Source organism: Prunus persica, chromosome G3 (genome assembly GCF_000346465.2).
Source record: "Prunus persica cultivar Lovell chromosome G3, Prunus_persica_NCBIv2, whole genome shotgun sequence".
Lineage (NCBI taxonomy): Eukaryota > Viridiplantae > Streptophyta > Magnoliopsida > Rosales > Rosaceae > Prunus > Prunus persica.
In genome coordinates this window covers 6419471-6438925 of record NC_034011.1, presented here as the reverse complement: position 1 = coordinate 6438925, position 19455 = coordinate 6419471, and the positions used below count along the sequence as shown (strand labels likewise).

General features: G+C 37.9%; 1 protein-coding gene and 1 long non-coding RNA gene across 2 annotated transcripts; one reads left to right on the top strand and one right to left on the bottom strand.

The window, feature by feature from the left end:
- On the top strand, window positions 1362-2536 carry LOC18782840 (protein LURP-one-related 12). The gene is made up of 2 exons (XM_007217203.2): window positions 1362-1826; window positions 2007-2536. Exons 1-2 carry the CDS (start codon window positions 1602-1604, stop codon window positions 2415-2417), a joined length of 636 nt encoding a protein of 211 aa, XP_007217265.1. The 5' UTR covers window positions 1362-1601; the 3' UTR covers window positions 2418-2536.
- On the bottom strand, window positions 18461-19367 carry LOC109948249. Its single transcript, XR_002270852.1, has 2 exons — window positions 19118-19367; window positions 18461-18861 (listed from the first exon to the last, which is right to left on the bottom strand). It is a non-coding gene; the product is annotated as an uncharacterized LOC109948249 (long non-coding RNA).

The following is a 19455-nucleotide window of genomic DNA, read 5'->3' as shown; positions in this document are numbered from 1 at the left end:
ATTCCAGCAACAACACTCAGCCCTGGCACGAAAGGGCCTAAGTCCAAAAAGCAGCTTCCAGCGAGCTTGTGAAGCCCGGGCAGGCCATGGGTCCCACGAGACTGGGCTAGCCCGAAGGCTGCTGACATTAGTAATTCAAATTTATTTTGCCACGTGGCGCGTTCTGGTGCACTGATGCTTTTTTTTTTTTTTTTCCAAATCCAATGGCTGGGCTTTTTTTGGGCAAAGAAAAATGTGAAAAAAATTCAAAATTTTGTTTAAAATTCACCAAAATTTTATGAACTTTTTTTTTTCTTCTATAAATACCTACCATTGTTCTTCACTTTCAACACAAAATTCTCATATAATTTCTTCTCCTTCTATTGTTTTTCATTTTCTACACAAAATTTTCAACACATTCCATACATCAAACAAAATATAATTAAAAGAAAAAACCACAACCAAAACATAATTTTAAAAAAAAATCACAAACAAAGCATAACTAAAAATAAAACATAAATAAAAATATTCTCCAAGTGAATTGTTTAGGTTTTTTTTTTAAAAAAAAAGGTGAATAGTATTTGCCCCTTGCCATGGAAATGGGTGGAAACACACATTGCTTTTTGCAAGGGCAGCCACTATTCATGTGAATAGTGTCTGCCCTAGTCCCCCCCTTGTCCTTTGCCATGACAAATGGGTGAAATCACTCAAAAGGCATGAATAACAAGAAAAAGTATCCAAGCATATATAGGATCTTTGTTTTGGTACCAAGTCAGATAATCAAATCAGCCCCAAAATTCAGATATTTCATTCTTCTTGTTGTGGATATACAGGGTTACAAGAAAAGATTAATACCTACCTAATTACACCCAAATTTGTCAAGTAGAGAAAAAAAAGCAACAAATTGTATAATTACAACTCATGGCAACGACTGATACAAGGAAACATTAAAATAAAAAGGATTAGGCTTAGCCTACGGCCCGTATAGTTGCGTCGACATTACTTATCATTGACACTTACTTTTTCTTTTCCGGATAAACTATGATTAATGAAATCTGAATTCACGACTTCTTCTTTCTTACACAGTTAAGATTATATGTCACTAAACACCAAGTGCTCCGTTCATCATTAGGGAGCTGTTGACTCATTTATACTAAATGAACCGAGTCATGCGTATTCGAGTCTTACGCTCGCCTATCTGTCCACAACAAAGATACAGTGAGAGAGAGAGAGAGTCCTATCTTTCCATAGCAAAGATACAGTGTGAGAGAGAGAGACAGAGAGAGACGCCTATCTGTCCATGACAAAGGCAGAGAGAGAGAGTGACAATGCATTATGACCCTATCACCATAGCCTATTGGCCATATTTATAAGCCGTAAATATTGATGTCATTGAGGCACATCGCAAAACCAATCCAAAGCTCCAAAGCCTTCGCCTTGTCCCTCTCAGTGTTTATATATACATACACACATACACACATACACAAGCCCTTCTTCACTTCAAAATAAGTTTTTCTTCATAACGTCATATATTATTTCAAAAAAAAACCAGAGCTTCATTTCTTTTCTGTCAAAGCCTGAGCTTCAAGAGCTTCAACGACAACAACATCGACGACACGAAAATGAAAGACGGGACACTTGTGGAATCTGAGTTCGTGTATGAACAAGAGACCCATCTCACCGTTTCCAAAACCTCCGTCTTCTTCGCCGGCGACGGCTTCATTGTCTATGGCTGCAAAGGCGAGGTCGTCCTCCGAGTCGACTCGTACGCCCAGGACGCGCGTGACAGCTGCGAGCTCGTTCTCATGGACCCCAACGGCCGCTGCCTCCTCACTGTTCGCCGCAAGGTATGAGAAAATATTATGGACGAGTTGACTCACTGAGTGAACTCAGTGAATTATAGATTCATTACGTGCGAATCAAATAATGGTTTTTTGCTTTATTTCCTTTTTAACGTAATAATTTTCAGTGACTCGTCCATGAACACGGTTTCCTAACTCAGTGACCTAAACCTGTATAATTTACAGCGACCGAGTCTGCATCAACGGTGGGAAGGGTTTGTGGGGGAGCGAACGGACGGCCAGAAGCACATCTTCAGCGTGCGGAGATCTTCCATGATCGGAAGGTCCACAGTGACCGTGGAGGTTTTGGGAGACCCAGGCGAGGAGTACCAGATCGAGGGCTCATTCTTGCAGCGGTCCTGCACGATCTTCGACGCGGAGAAGAATTTAGTGGCTGAGATTAAACGCAAAGTTGACGCCTCCACGCACACGATGCTCGGGAAGGACGTCTTCGCTCTCTGCGTCAAGCCCGGCTTCGACGCCGCGTTTGCCATGGGATTGGTGCTCGTTCTCGATCAGATCAACGCTGACGATCAAATCAACGTTGATGATTATGGTGATGATGGGGTTGTGGTGGAACCCACTGCAGACGATTAGAAAAGGTCGACACTTTGGAATGTATTTGAGGACATGGGACCCCACTTTCTTGTTTTGGGGTGATGGCCTTGCTTGTATTTTTCTTCTACTTTAATAATTTAACAAGAGATTTATCCGTAGGCAAAGCAAAAAACAATTAAAAAATTAAAAATAAATAAAATAAATTACCTCAAGTGGGTCAAATAGATCTACCCGGTTGACTTAACCCATTTACATAAGAGAATACGAATCGTTCAGCAAGTATGGGCAAAGTCAACTTAACCTTAATTTAAAGTAAAACCCATGATAAGCAGGATAAAGCACTGCTGTTCTCCATCTTATTTTCCTACCTACATTATTTTATCACCTAATCATCACCCACGAATAAGAATATTATTTTTTTCACCCACGATTATTCCCATGCTACCCTCTCAAATAATTCAATCATGCTCTTGCTTCCCATCCCATACTTATCCCACCTGGCCGCCTATCCTTTTTTGTTCGATCACTATTTAAAATTAGGGAATTGATGACCCGACTTAGATTGGATTGGAGTTGAATATAAGTTAGTCGTTATGAGTCCTACCTAAAAGCCAATTGTTATGAGTTACACCCTTTTATTTGGGACTTGTGAGACACCTATATGTTGTACTGTTAGCCGATTTAATAAGTCGAGTCTCAACACACCAACACACCAAACAACGGCCACGACTCTTATTCATTTTAATTGAAATAATGAGTGTTGTTATTTCTACCCCCTATCCTATATCCTCAAAATTTTAAAGACAAATTTACTCATTTGTAAAATGACTTCTAAGGACTTAGGGAAAAAAACCTCAACTCACATATGGACTAATAATGTTATGACAACTGGAGCAATATGTCATTAATAAATATTTTTGTTTTTCGTTGTTGGACTAAGGAAAATATAAACCCAACAAATGATTTCCCCTCTAAGGTTAATACAAGTATGCTTGTACTCAAAAGTGAAAAAAGTAAAGGAATTTAGAGGTGGATTTTCAGTTAAAATGATACATATGGTTGGTTTCTAAAAATTTCTCAATCGACAATATGATAGGTGAAAAGATAAAATACGTAAGGAAATAAAACAAAGATAAAAATAACAGAACTCGAAATAATTCAATTTGAGCCACCAATCGCGAAATTGGCATGCAAGTTCTTTCCTATTTTGTCCCACTCAAAAAATAAACCGTGAATCAAGGGAGATATTTTGGGAATCAAATCCAAAGCTGATCAAGGGAGATGTTTTATTATTTCAACAGAAGATATCTGCAAAAAATAGGACTAGTGATATGGGAAAAATGAGCCTTAAAAGTCCTTGGTCAACTGCTCTTTGGACATTCCTGTTCAATAATAAAGGAATCTGGGCCCCATATTAGATGTGCTAATTTCATGTCCTTGCCCTATAAGCAAATACAACGTATATATTACGTCGAATTTCTATTTATATGATAACATGACGCAGGACAGGCAAATATTACCACATATATATATATATATATAATTTTTTTTTTCACTCATTTCAATTTCCGAGCTCTCGCCCATGTCGCTTCTTGTTATTTTGATTAAAATAAAATAAAATTGTACAACAGATGAAATTGGGAGAAGAAAATATTGAAAATTACAGAGAACAGTAAAATAAAGGGAGATTCACTATTATACATAAGAGTAACTTCCCCCATAAGAGCAACTCCACCCTTTAGGGCAAAGTCTAAGGTAAGGGCAAGCAAGGGCTGACACTATTCACGTGAATAGTGTCAGCCTTGCCATTTGTGGTTCCACCCACAAGGGCAAAGTCTAGGGCAAGTCTAGGGCAATTACTATTCATTGTATTTTATTTCCTATTTTTTTTATACTTTAAATCATTAATTTTGATAATCTTTTGTAATTAAATTTTCGGATAAGATTTTCGGATGTGAATCTCGGTTGCCACGTGTCTTATTCCAGATAAAATTTTTGGATATTCTTTAATAAAAATTATAATCTCAGATTTTCGATAAAATTTTCACCCTCTAAAATTGTGCCACGTGTCCCATGTCAGATAAGATTTTCAGATATTTTTAAAAAATTATAATCTCATATTTCAGATAAGATTTTCACCCTCTAAAATTGTGCCACGTGTCCCATGTCTGATAAGATTTGCAGATATTTTTTTTCAAATAGTGATCTCAGATTTCAGATAAGATTTTCACCCTCTAAAATTGTGCCACGTGTCATCTCTATCTTCTGAATCCCTCTATATAACTACACCATCAACACCACTCCTCTCACACCATCTCTGATATATTCCTTCATTTCTCAGATTTTACAAAACACATTATACTCTCAATGTCAAACTTCAGGAGGGTGTTGGATAGGCAACAGAAAGAATGGGAAGAAATCCGGCGTAGACGTGAGGAAGAAGATCGGGACGCCGATGAAGAAGAGGAAGAAATGCTTGAAGTAGCAGCGGTGTGTATGATGAATCAATCAAGCCAACACCATCGTCGTCGTACCCCGAATGTGGACAGACGCAGAGAGTCTCGGGGTAAGAATCTCTTGGAGGATTATTTTATCCCAAATTCGTTATATCCTGCTCATAAGTTTCGAGAGAGATATAGAATGCAGCCACATTTGTTCCAAAAAATCATGCATGATATTTGTAATTACGACACATACTTCATTCAAAAGCATGATGCTGTTGGAGTTTTGGGTCTTATCCCGGAGCAAAAACTTACAGCTGCTTTGCGGATGCTTGCTTATGGGGCATCTGCAGAGCAGGTGGATGAGATTGCAAGGATGAGAAAATCTACTATCCTAGAGTGCTTGGTGAGATTTTGTGATGCAGTGGAAAATTTGTATACGAGGGAGTACCTTCGCAAACCCACTCCGAGAGACCTGCAAAGGCTTCTACAAAAAGGCGAGGCTCGAGGTTTCCCAGGAATGATCGGAAGCATCGATTGCATGCATTGGCAGTGGAAGAATTGTCCTACTGCGTGGCAAGGAGAGTATGAGAATCGGAAGGGCCAAAAAAGTATCATTTTGGAGGCCGTAGCTTCATTCGACACTTGGGTTTGGCATGCCTTTTTTGGGGTTGCCGGATCTCAGAATGACCTCAATGTTCTTGGTCAATCCCCGGTGTTCGACGAGGTATTGCGAGGTCATTCCCCTCAGATCACATACCAAATCAACAATACCGTATACTCTGGTGCGTACTACCTTGCCGACGGAATTTATCCTAGGTGGACGACATTCGTGAAAACAATTCTGAATCCCCAATCCGAGAAGGAAAGAAGCTTTGCTTCCTTTCAAGAAGGTTACAGGAAAGACGTGGAAAGGTGTTTCGGTATCTTGCAAGCTCGTTGGGCAATTATCAGGGGTGCTGCTCGGATGCTAGACGAGGAGGTGCTGAGGAGTATTATGATGACTTGCATCATCCTCCACAACATGATTGTGGAGGATGAGTATGACTACGATGCCCCAGAGGTGTTTGAACCCGATCCTATGAACACGGCGTTGACAAGAATATATGAAAGGCCGATGGGACCAAATGGACTACCAATGGAGCCCGAACCGTTACTTCAGGATGGTCGATTCAACAACCCCATGATTGATCGTTATCAAGAAATGCAATCTTCATATGTTCACGAAAGACGTCAAGTTGACTTGATCGAGCACTTGTGGCAGATGAAAGGCAATCACAATGGATGAAGGCTAGATTCGTGCTTTGTTTGAAATTATGCTTTGTTTTTAATTATGCTTTGTTTTTGTGTGTGGTGTTTTGTGGAATTATTGCGAGGTCTTTTTTATTATTATGCTTTTATGTATGGTTTGTTTTGTGTGTTGTTTGCAATAAATGAAGGTTTGTTTTTAATTAATCTTTGTGAGGAATACTCAAATGTTTTTAATAAATAGTCCAATTATAGAATGCTTTTTTGATTGAATAAAAAAGAAACAATACAACAAATTAAAGGATAATACAACAATTAAAAAAAAATACAACAATTATAAAAAAATACAACAATACAATCTAATGGTTTTCATCATTTAGCCAATCCGTATTGCTAGGTCCGTCGTCATGGAAAAGTTTTCTTCTCATCACATCCCTTCGTTTATGCTTCCAATAGGCCTTTGTTTCAGGAGACATATGGCTCGTATCCATGGCCATGATTTTCATCTCTCTCTCATCGTCGTCTTTTTCTTTTGCATGTTGCTTTTCAATTGCAAAGGCTTCCAATCGTGCCTTGTCCGCTTCATCTCTCCTCAAGTCTCTCTCCAATCGTAGAGAGTTGTTCTTAGCTATTTGCTTGAATATTTGAACACAATCAATGTTCGAAGTGGCCCCTCTCTTGGCCTTTGCCGCCTTTCTCCCAATAGGTCTCGGCGGACGTGGGAGTGGTGACTCCGTTTCCATTGGGGAGTCCAATGGCGAATCGGTTAATGGCGATTCGTGGAGCGGCGTCTCATGCAACACAACCGGGGGTGCGGTAAGAATAATTTTGAATCTGGAACAATCCTTGACAATTTCTCAACATTGGAAATGCACAAAACTTTTTTTCCCTTGCCCCATGGCACCGAACCACATTTGTGCTTGTATGATCTATCAAAACAAATAATTGGAAGTGCATTAAAAAAATATACAATGCAAGAAATTATAAACTATTTTGAAATGCAAGAATAAAATTGATTATGTAAATAAATATAGACAAATTGAAATTGCAAAAACAAAAAATAAAGATTATGCATGAAATTATAAACATATTTGAAATGCAAGAATAAAATTGATGATGTAAATAAATAAAGCCAATTAGGAAATGCAAAAATAAAATAAACATTGTGCAACAAAAAGAAATAGAACATGCAATAAAAAAAAGTTACATTAAATTGATTAAAATGACAATTAAAAATATTTTACCTCATCGGAAAGATTCGCACCGCTCCGAATGTTCTCCTTTGCTTTTGTCAAGGCATTTCTCCATTTCCCTAACTCTTTGTTTAGAAGTTTCCATCTACTAGACAAAGCCATTTCGGTCCGAATGGAACCCGATCTTTGACAAAATTCCCCATGAATTTTGCTCCACATATGATGGAACTTCATCTCATTGCCCGTGATAGGGTCATGACTAACATTCACCCAAGACTCGCACAATGCAATATCTTCCTGGGTTGACCACGAGCCTTCGATTTCGACAGAAGATGCCATTTGTTTATTTTCTACAAATGGAAAGCAGTACAAAAATGTGAGTGGATAGTAAAAAATATTGGAAGGAGAAGAGTTTGTATGGAATTGGTGTGGAAAGTGGAAAATATGAGTAGAGAGTAAAAAATATTGGAAGGAGATGAGTTTGTATGGAGAATTGGTGTGGAAAATGAATAATGTGAGTGGAGAGTAGAAAATATTGTATGGAGAAGAAATTGTATGAAGATTTGGTGTTGAAAGTAGATAAAATGGTTAGGTATTTATAGGGAAAAAATACATACTTTTTTGGTATTTTTTTTTAAAAAAAATTTCAGAATTTTTTCGGATTTTTTAGGATTTTTTTAAAATTTTTTTGCCAAAAAAATGAGAACCGTAGGATTTCTGGAAAAAAACCAATCGGAGCCACCCGGTGTTGACACGTGGCAGGTTACCGTTGGACACTGAGTTGGATGACGTCATCGCTGACGTTACGATGACGTCAGCGCACGGAAGTCAAATTTTTTTTACCGTTGGCGCGTGTATTACACGCGCCAACGGTAAAAAAATTTGAATTTACCGTGTGCTGACGTCATCCAACTCGGGCTCGAGCCCAGTCTGATTTCGCCCTTGGGCCTGCCCGGGCTCGTGGGACCCACGCCTTGCCCGGGCTTCTCCTTCCGCACTGCAGGTCTTCTGGGCTCGCTCGGGGGGCCTTTGGCCCGGTTTCATGCAGGCGCTGGCCTTGCTCTAAGGGCTAAGTCTAGGGCATGGGCAAGCAAGGGCTGCCACTATTCACATGAATAGTGGCAGCTTGCCATTTGTGGTTTCACCCATGAAGGCTAAGTCTAGGGCAAGTCTAAGGCAAACACTATTCATTGTACTTCATCTCTTTTCAAGTCTCTCTCAATTCTTAGTGAGGTGTTCTTAGCTATTTGCTCCAATAATTGTATACATTCATTGTTCGAAGTGCTCCCTCTCTTGGCCTTTGCCGCCTTTCTCCCAATAGGTCTCGGCGGACGTGGGAGTGGTGACTCCGTTTTCATTGAGGAGTCCAATGGCGAATCGGTTGATGGTGAATCGTGGAGCGACGTCTCATTTAACACAACCGTTGGACCGGTGGGAATAATTTTGAATCTCGAACAATCCTTCACAACTTCCCAACATTGGAAATGCACGAAACTTTTTTTGCCTTGCCCCATGGCACCGAACCACATTTGTGCTTGTATGATCTATTAAAAATAAATAATTGGACGTGCAAGAAAAAAAAAATATTATGCAAGAAAATAAAACTATTTTGAAATGCAAGAATAAAATTGATTATGCAAGAAAATACAGACAATTTGGAAATGCAAAAAGAAAAAAAAGATTTTGCAAGAAAAAGAAATAGAATATGCAATAAAAAAAAATTACATTAAATTTATTAAAATGGCAATTATTAAATGTTCTCCCTTGCTTTTGTCAAGACATTTCTCCATTTCCCTAACTCTTTATTCAGAAGTTTCCATCTACTAGACAAGGCCATTTCGGTTCGATTGGAACCTGATCTTTGACAAAATTCTCCATGAATTTTGCTCTACATATGATGGAACTTCATCTCATTGCTCGTGATAGGGTCATGACTAACGTTCACCCAAGACTGACACAACACAATATCTTCCTGAGTTGACCACGAGCCTCCGGTTTCGACATAAGATGCCATTTGTTTTTTTTTTTTAAAAATTTTTATTTTATACAAATGGAAAGTAGTAAAAAAATGTGACTGAAGAGTAAAAAATATTAGAAGGAGAAAAGTTTGTATGGAGAATTGGTGTAGGAAGTGAAAAATGTGAGTGGAGAGTAAAAAATATTGGAAGGAGAAGAGTTTGTATGGAGAATTGGTGTGGAAAATGAATAATGTGAGTGGAGAGTAAAAAATATTGGGGATGGAGAAGAATTGTGTGTAGATTTGGTGTGGAAAGTAAATAAAATGGTTAGGTATTTATAGGGAAAAAATATAGAATTTTTTTAAAAGAATTTCAGAATTTTTTCAAATTTTTTTAGTCAAAAAAACGAGGACCGTCGGATTTTTGGAAAAAAACCATCAGAGCGTCCCTGTCGTGACACGTGGCACTTGCCTGTTGGGTTCTGTCAGGGCTGATATCATCGCGCGGAAATCAAATTTTTTTTACCTTTGACGCGTGTAATTCACGCGCCAACGGTAAAAAAAATTTGAGTTATCGTGCGCTGACGTCACAAAACTCGGGCTGAAGCTCAAGCGGAACTTACCCTTGGGCCTGCCCGGGCTGGTGGGACCCAGCAGTTGCCCGGGCTGCTTCTCTCGCACTGGAGCGTTGTTGGGCTCGCCTGGGGGGCCTTTCCCTCGGTTTTGGTCTTGCCCTGGAGATGCTCTAATATATGGGCCCAAATTATATAAAGAAAACTATATGAAATGGATTTTAGAAACACATCCAAAGTTTATTTACAACATAACAAAGAGACTTTTAACTTCTTATAAATTACAAAACTGTCATCGATTTTTTAAAACAAGCCCAACCTCAAAAACTCATTAAAAAAATCAAAACACTCAAAAGTGCATTAAAGTAATTTGATAATCAAAATTAAATTCAATAGGACCAACTGTCATTTTTTGGGTTTGTTTATAGAAATTAAGTGGTGTAGGATTTATTTATATCATTAGTGCTAAGAATGAGTATATAACTAAATATCTCTAAAATAAACTGCTGAAAATTAATATTGTATAAAGAAATATTATTTAACTATGCTTTTTGAGGGCACATAAAAGGAAATATTCATGCCCAAAATATACTTTCATATTATTATAAAGAAATATATGATGGTACAATGCTTCTGAAAATATATATATGGATGATCCAGCTAGGTTAGTCCAAAATGGAACTATCTTTATCATAGCCCCCCCCCCCCCCCTCTCTCTCTCTTGTTCATCGATAAATGTCGTACATTTCGATTTAAAAAACTAAGATGTTATAAAACTAGAATAATCAGAGGATGAGAAGTACCACTGTAATATTGGGAGTGGAATTATATTTCTCTTTGTGGTGTTTACACTGACAGAATTTCTCCTCAGATAGACTTCACTCTTTCTCTTCTCTCTGACTCTGACTCTTTCTCTTTCTCTCTTTCGTATGTTTACAAGCAAATATAATGTCTATTTATAGGCAAAGCAAATGGCCTTTAAGGGAGACATAATGATTTCTCCCCAACATCATTATCCCATCTTTTGACTAATACCCTATAGCTATATCTCCATCTTTTGACTAATGCCCTATAGCTTTATCTATGTGGGCTTCACTTCTTTATAACACTCCCCCTTGAAGACCACATGTCCCTAGATTGGTTGCCTCATTAAAACCTTGCTTGGAAAAACCCAATAGGAAAAAACCTAAGCGAAGGAAAAAGAGTACAACTTTATTTGGGACATAAGGGTAATGCGCTCATGTTGCCTCATTAAAACCTTGCTAGGAAAAATCCGGTGGGAAAAAAATCCTAGTCGAAGGAAAAAGAGTACAACGCGCATATGTCCTGTGTTAGAGGACTCTTGAATGCTCCCCCTGATTTTGCATGCTCCAACTTGATTTCTTGTAGAGTTGTCGTAATCCGATGCCATGCACTAACTTTTGGTGTACATTTCGGTAATGATTTAGTGAAGAGATCTGCCAGGTTATCGCTTGAGCGGATTTGTCTGACTTTGATTTCTTGACTCTTCTGGAGCTCATGTGTATAGAAAAACTTTGGTGATATGTGCTTAGTCCTGTCACCCTTGATATACCCTCCTGTGATTTGAGCAATACAAGCTGCATTGTCCTCATTCAGGATTGTTGGAGTGTCTGTTGCTGAGGGTAGGGCACATGTGCTTCGGATGTGATGGATCACCGACCTTAACCAAACGCATTCACGACTGGCTTCATGGAGGGCAAGTATTTCTGAGTGTTTGGAAGATGTGGCCACTAATGTTTGTTTCGTTGAGCGCCATGAGATTGCAGTTCCTCCGCATGTAAATACATACCCAGTCTGTGATCGTCCTTGATGTGGATCAGAGAGATATCCTGCATCAGCATAACCAACAATACTCTGGGCGTTGGTCGATTCATTGGAATAGAATAAGCCCATGTCTGTTGTCCCACGAAGGTATCGTAGAACATGTTTGATGCCGGTCCAATGTCGCCATGTTGGAGCAGAACTGTACCTTGCTAACAGATTTACTGAAAATGATATGTCTGGTCTGGTACATTGTGCCAGGTACAAAAAAGCACATATTGCACTAAGATATGGTACTTCTGGACCAAGGACCATTTCATCATCCTCTTTTGGGCGATATGGGTCTTTCTTAGTGTCAAGCGACCGAACGACCATTGGAGTGCTAAGTGGATGAGCTTTATCCATGCCAAACCGTTTCAATACTTTTTCAGTATAAGTTGAATGATGCACCAAAATTCCATTAGCACTATGCTCAATTTGCAAGCCAAGACAATATTTTGTCTTTCCAAGGTCTTTCATCTCAAACTCACGTTTGAGATAATTAGCAGTCTTTTGAAGCTCTTCAGAAGTTCCAATCAGATTCATGTCGTCGACATATACTGCCACTATCGCAAATCCAGACTCTGATTTCTTAATAAACACACATGGGCAAATAGGATCATTTGTGTATCCTTCCTTCAGTAAATACTTACTGAGACGATTGTACCACATTCGTCCAGATTGTTTTAGCCCATATAATGATCGTCTCAATTTAACTGAGAACATGCCCCGTGGTTTATTTCTGGCTACTTTAGGCAGCTTGAATCCTTCTGGAACTTTCATGTATATATCTGTATCCAATTCTCCATACAGATATGCAGTAATGACATCCATGAGTCTCATTTCAAGTTTTTCTGAAACCGCCAAACTTATTAAGTAACGGAATGTAATTGTGTCCATTACTGGAGAGTACGTTTCCACATAATCAATTCCAGGCCTTTATGAAAAACCTTGCGCAACGAGTCGCGCTTTATACCTTGAGATCTCATTTTTCTCATTGTGCTTTCTTGTAAATACCCATTTGTAACCTACAGGGTTCACATTGGGTGGAGTTGGAACAATATGTCCAAAAACACTCCTTTTTTTCAAAGAATTTAATTCTGCCTGGATTGCATCTTTCCACTTAGGCTAATCTTGCCTCTGTGTACATTCATTAATAGAGCACGGCTCAATATCATCATCTTTTATGATCTCAGCAGCCACTGAGAATGCAAATATATCATCGATGATCATCTCATTTCTACTCCATAATTCATCAGTGGACACATAATTTATGGAGATTTCTTGACTTTCAGGTACAGTTACCACTCCAGGGGCACTTGTCTCACCAATGACGTTTTCCTTTTCAGGAAGTACCTGTCCCTCTTTAGGGGCATTTGAATTATGAATTGTCCATCAACTTCCTCTTTCGAGGAACTGAATCCTTTGAGCCTAGTGGTCTGCCATGCTTCAGGCGTGCAACAAAGGAACCATTTGCTGGCACATTGCCTTGTCTATTATGGACATCAATTCGTGCGGGTGCATTTGCAGCTGGGATATGAGATTTTGTCACCTTTGCTGCATCATTAAATGCATCTGGCATTTGATTTGCAATACTTTGGAGGTGAAAGATCCTTCTCACTTTGTCTTCGCATTGAGCAGTATGAAGATCGAGATGAGACAATGTGGATACATTCCATGATAATTCATGTCGTTCTTCAGGAATGAGTTTGCCTTGTTCTTTAGACACAGATTTTTCTCCACCTAATGATGGGAAAATTGTCTCATCAAAATGACAATCCACAAACCGTGCGGTAAAAATATCACCCATCAGGGGTTTCAGATATCTGATGATAGATGGTGAATAAAAACCAACATAAATTCCCAATCTGTGTTGATGGCCCATCTTAGTACGTTGCGGTGGTGCAATGGGCACATATACCGCACACCCAAAAATTCTTAAATGTGAAATGTTTGGTTGATTCCCCAATACGAGTTGTATTGGAGAATATTGATTGTTGGCGACAGGCCTCAATCGCACAAGTGATGCTGCATGTAAAATGGCATATCCCCAAGCAGAAACTGGCAACTTTGTTTTCATTAGCAAAGTGCATGCTATCAACTGAAGGCGCTTAATTAAAGCTTCTGCCAAGCCATTTTGAGTATGCACACGGGGAACAGGGTGTTCAATGTCAATGCCTAGTGACATGCAGTAGTCAACAAAAGTTTGAGATGTAAATTCACCAGCATTATCGAGTCTGATTGACTTAATGGGATAATCTGGGAATTGGGCTTGTAATTTAATTATCTGAGCCAAAAGTCTAGTAAATGCCATATTCCGAGTAGACAAAAGACAAACATGTGACCATCGGGTAGATGCGTCTACCAAGACCATAAAGAACCGAAATGGTCCACATGGGGGATGAATAGGTCCACAAATGTCCCCTTGAATTCTCTGCAAAAATGATGGAGACTCAACATCAACCTTTGGTTGTGATGTTCTGATCACCAACTTCCCTTGTGATCAAGCTTGGCAAAAGATGTCACTTGATAACATAATGTGTTTAGTCAACAAGGGATGTCCTTTAGAGTTGGTGATGATTCTGCGCATCATGGTGGATCCAGGATGACCCAACCTGTCATGCCAAAGCTTAAAAGCATTTGAGTCAATGGACTCTTGGTCCATGACACTATGTGCCTCAATTGTCCGTATGGTTGTATAATACAACCCTGATGAGAGCGTACAAAGCCTCTCCAGTATACGCTTTTGGGTATCACTGGAGGTAATGCAAAGATATTCCATGTTTTCCTTTTTCTTTGTTTCAACATGGTAGCCATTCAAACATATATCTTTGAAACTCAATAGATTCCTTCTGAAGTTAGATGAATACAAAGCATCTGGATGGACAGTATTGTTCCATTTGGTAGCATAATTTGGGTATTTCTGAGCCTTCAATCAGATCTGCAGGACCTGATATGGTTGTTACCTTTGCTTTTGTAAGCATTAATTTTGAGAAATACTTCCGATCTTGAAGGATCGTATGAGTAGCCGCGCTGTCTACGAGACAAATATCTTTGCCATAGCCTTTGTTTTGAGGGCATCCATAATTTACATCCATGCCTTCAAATAAGTTGAATCAATAAAGAAGAAAACATTACCACTTTTATTGGATTGAAATGAAAAATTAAACAACACTTCAGCTAATACAAATAGTACATTAAGGAATTTAATCTAATTCAAACTCAGAAGCTTCATTCCCTCTTTCAGTAACAAAGTTAGAAACATCCAGATGCGTCTTGTTTAGCTGACGCGATATTTCTGATGAGCCATCTGTGGCTGGTGGAGCATGATCAATGTAATTTATCTCCCCTTTCCTGTTCTTAAGTGAAGCTTGATAGAGATCCGCCAAATGCTTGGGCGTACGACATGCGCGTACCCAATGTCCCTTTGCACCACATCTGTGACAAGTGCTTTCAACATTTCTAGGCACATGGCTCATCTGTGCCTTTCCCTTATTACGAGATGTATTTTTGCCATTCGTGGATGGACCGCTCCTTGGACCTAAACCCTCTGAACGAGCACCACGATCTCTTCTGCTTCCTTGCCAGCGGCCACGCTTGCCTCCTTGCCACGTTTGTGGATACTACCACGAGATGAAGTGGCATTCACTTCCTGAGATGCAGCATTTATTTCAGGAAGTGGTGCTGAGCCTGTTGGGCGAGATTGGTGATTCTTTAATAAGAGCTCATTATTCTGCTCAGCTAACAAGAGGCAAGATACAAGTTTCGAGTACTTCTTGAAATCGCTATGTCTGTATTGCTGCTGATGGAGGACATTTGAAGCATGAAAAGTGCTCAGAGTTTTTTTCGAGCATATCCTCCTCAGATATATTTTCCCCACATAGCCTCATCAATGAGGTAATTCTGTGCATAGCAGAGTTATATTCGGACACTGACTTGAAATCTTGAAATCTCAAGTGAGTCCATTCGTATCTAGCTCTTGGGAGAGTCACCATCCTCTGGTGATCGTATCTTTCACCTAGAGCTTTCCATAGAACCATCGGTTCATCAACCATCACATATTCGCTCTTCAGCGCTTCATGGATGTGGCGGCGAAGAAAGATCATGGCCTTCGCATTCTCTTCAGGCGAAGCATCATTCTCATCTACAATTGTTTGTCCGAGGCCGTTGGCTCGTAGATGAATTTTGGCATCCAGGACCCATGATAAATAGTTGTCCCCGGAAAGGTCCAAGGCAGCAAACTCTAGTTTTGCCAAATTTGCCATCCGAAACTTTAGGCTCGAGATCTGGGACATTAAGCCACTTATTAATAGGAATTTCAGGCCCTCATTATTCAGGTATATTAATTGATGATAAAAATAAAGTGCTATGAATTTGCTGGTATGGACGATAAACCCGCACCATACCTTAAATAAAATTAAATGTGCGGTAAAGTAAATTCATAAAGTAAATTGCTTGCTGTATGGACGTTAATTCCGCACCATACTTTAAATAAAAGTAAATATGCGGTAAAGTAAATTCATAAAGTATGAGGGTTAATTCCACATCATACTTTTAATAAAAGTAAATGTGCAGTAAAGTAAATTCATAAAGTATGAGGGTTAATTCCACATCATACTTTAAGTAAGAGTAAATGTGCTTGTATGGGCACTAATTCTGCTCCATACTTTTAAACAAAAGTAAAGGCATGGACAATAAACTCGTGCCACCCTTTTAAATACATACTGTTGTATGAGCAATAATTCTGCTCCATACCATAAATAAAATAAATGTGGGGATAAAAACCTCCACCTAATGTATATGAAGTGCATAATATATCATATATTGTGGGCAATATAACTGCGCCACTATTCAAGATATAATAGATGGGTTTTAAGATCACACCATCATTTTATTATAATAATTTGTGTTACAACGCGATGGATAAAAAAAAAAAAATTACACCACCATAAAATAACAAGACTGGGTATAAAAACCACGTCATTCCAAATTACGTTACAAAGAAGTAAATTAAACAAGCATGGATGAAACAACATAGAAATTGTGAGAACACAAAAAAGAAAGTTTGCATGTCGTCGTAGTAGTAAAGTGAGAGTAGACATATGACAGAGAGGAGACAGAGAAATAACCACATAGTGTTGAGTTGGGAAAAATTCAGAAATAAAAAGGAGAGACTTTCGTGCTGATAACGTGTTATAAAACTAGAATAATCAAAGGATGAGAAGTACCACTGTAATATTGGGAGTGGAATTATATTTCTCTTTGTGGTGTTTACACTGACAGAATTTCTCCTCAGATAGACTCCACTCTTTCTCTTATCTCTGACTCTCACTCTTTCTCTTTCTCTCTTCCGTATGTTTACAAGCAAATATAATGTCTATTTATAGACAAAGCAAATTGCCTTTAAGGGAGACATAATGATTTCTCCCCAACATCATTATCCCATCTTTTGACTAATACCCTCTAGCTATATCTCTATCTTTTGACTAATGCCCTATAACTTTATCTATGTGGGCTTCACTTCTTTATAACACAAGAGAAATATAATGGCTGATCCGAATAGGATGGTCCAAAATCGTAGCTCGCCTCTTTGGAAGACGAAAAAAAATATTCATGCTAAAAAAAAAAAAAGTGTTCTTTGTTTATATTTACTTGTTGTGAATAATACAAAAAATATACAATTTTATATAGGGTAATATTAGATTTATCATATTTTTATATCATACTGTGTATTACCTCTCTAATGAAGGTAGAACCCACCAATACAATGGAGCTCACCTCTATTAAAAAAATAATATAAAATATGGTATAAAAATATGATAAATCTAGCATTTTCCTTTTATACAACGTGCTTCTGTAAAATATGCCTCATTAAATAGTACAGGCGTTGATTATTTTACTGGTGATTAAATAGTATTTTAAAGCAACATGCATAAATCAATAAAAGTTGGTTGTGCTGCTGAGCAACGTGCCTTGAAAGAGAAGCTAATTGTAGCTGTCTTATGTGTCAACTCTCGAAGAGCATTTGCTTTAACACCACAAGAAGATGTAGAACTTGCAATTTGTGTTAGAAAATTATAATATTTATATTTAATATTTTAATAACTGAATAGGAATTAAATTGTGGAATTCGTGACTTTAAGTGTGATTTTTTATGAATTGGTATATATTAATTGGGAATAGTTATGTTTTTTTTTTTTTTTTTTTTGATGAAAAGGAATTTCATTCAATAACCAGATAGCATAATACACTGAGAAGAAAACAAAAGGATGTGCAAGTTTGGGCCTCTATAAAAAACCTTTAGCATAAAAAACCCCCAAAAAAGGAGGAAAATCCGCCAAAGGAAAAAGAGCACCTCCTACTTGCATTGTTTCATAGAAATTGAAACATTACATTTCTGGGCTTAAGTTGCATTATTTCATAGAAATTGAAACATTGCACTTCTTGACTTAAGTTGCATTGTTTGAAACATTGCACTTCTTGGTTTATGAATGCAACATGAAAAGACACATTTGTTGATATTTTTCAATCACATCTTTTCTGAACAGAGGCCTTGCTGCCTATAAATAGAGAAGGTCCTACAACATTTCATTCATCCAATTTTCATCCAACAATAGTAGTTTTTAGAGCATTCATAGCATTATATTTTTAGACATATAGTGAGTTAGTAAGCGAGAATTCATACACAAGTTTGAGTTCGCTTTTCTTGGGGACTGTAGTGCTACTTCAACAAGAAGTAGATCGTTGTATATTGGGAGACGTTTGTCAAACAAATCCTAAAAGCATATATAAGGACGCAATTTCGTCTTAAGGAGATAGAATCAAGTTCTAGACTCGATCATCTGTAAAGTATTCTTAATTTTCCTTATCATTATTTACTTGTATTTATTTCGAATTTATAATGAAGTTTTATTTTCAGAATTCTGTAAATATAACAATTATCTCTATATGTTTACATATCAGATATTATAATTATTTTCCCTACTGTACAACGTACTCGCATGACAAGTTATCTACAAAGTGTGAATTCAAATAGGACTTCCCTCTTTGCATGCCAGAAAATACCTTCAACTACTAACATAAGAAAATCAAAACCTTCTTCCGCTTCCGTTAGTGTAGATAAAATAGATATAATTTCTACACAACATTCATCGTATAAGCAGTGTAATAAATACCTGAAATTTGAAAATGGGGGTGTCGGTACATAGAGGATTTATAGCCCAAGACAATTTTAGAGAAATGTTTTAATACCTACATAACCCAATGAATTTCAAACCATTAAATTTTTTTATATATCCTTTTAAAAAATATTTGCAAAATATAAAAATAAAAATAAAAACATTATCCAACCACTTTATATTCCCCACCATCATCAGTTTGGTATTTAAATAAATAGACATGGAATTTTCCCAAAGAAAAAACAAACATAAAGAAAAGAAGAAAATTTGTGATGATAAATGAATAATATAGATAGACATTAACAAAATGAAATCTTAATAGACATTACCAGAACAAGAGGTGAAAGCGGCACTTGGCATCTCATCATCATCAATTTGGTAAACTCCGTCTTTTTGTACAAATTCTTTATGAACTTCGATGTTTGGGATGTGAGAAATCTTGGGCCACTCTCCTTTGCCTTTTCGGCAACCTTGTGCAACTGGTGCTGAAGAGTACAATAAGTAGTTACCATCGATGACCAACTCCTTCAGTGGTGTATTTCGTAAGAAGTTGGGCAGCGTTATAAGTACTCCGCAATCAAAAATTAGTAAGGAAGAAAGGTAGGGCATTATTGTAATTGTCTTATGAGAATCCTCTTCTTCACTCCATCCTGTCATTCCTTCCCAC

Coding starts and splice junctions, on each gene's coding strand:
- LOC18782840 (XM_007217203.2), top strand. CDS start 1,602: ATGAAAGACGGGACACTTGTGGAATCTGAGTTCGTGTATGAACAAGAG. Junction 1,827..2,006: donor TCCTCACTGTTCGCCGCAAG/GTATGAGAAAAT, acceptor TATAATTTACAG/CGACCGAGTCTGCATCAACG.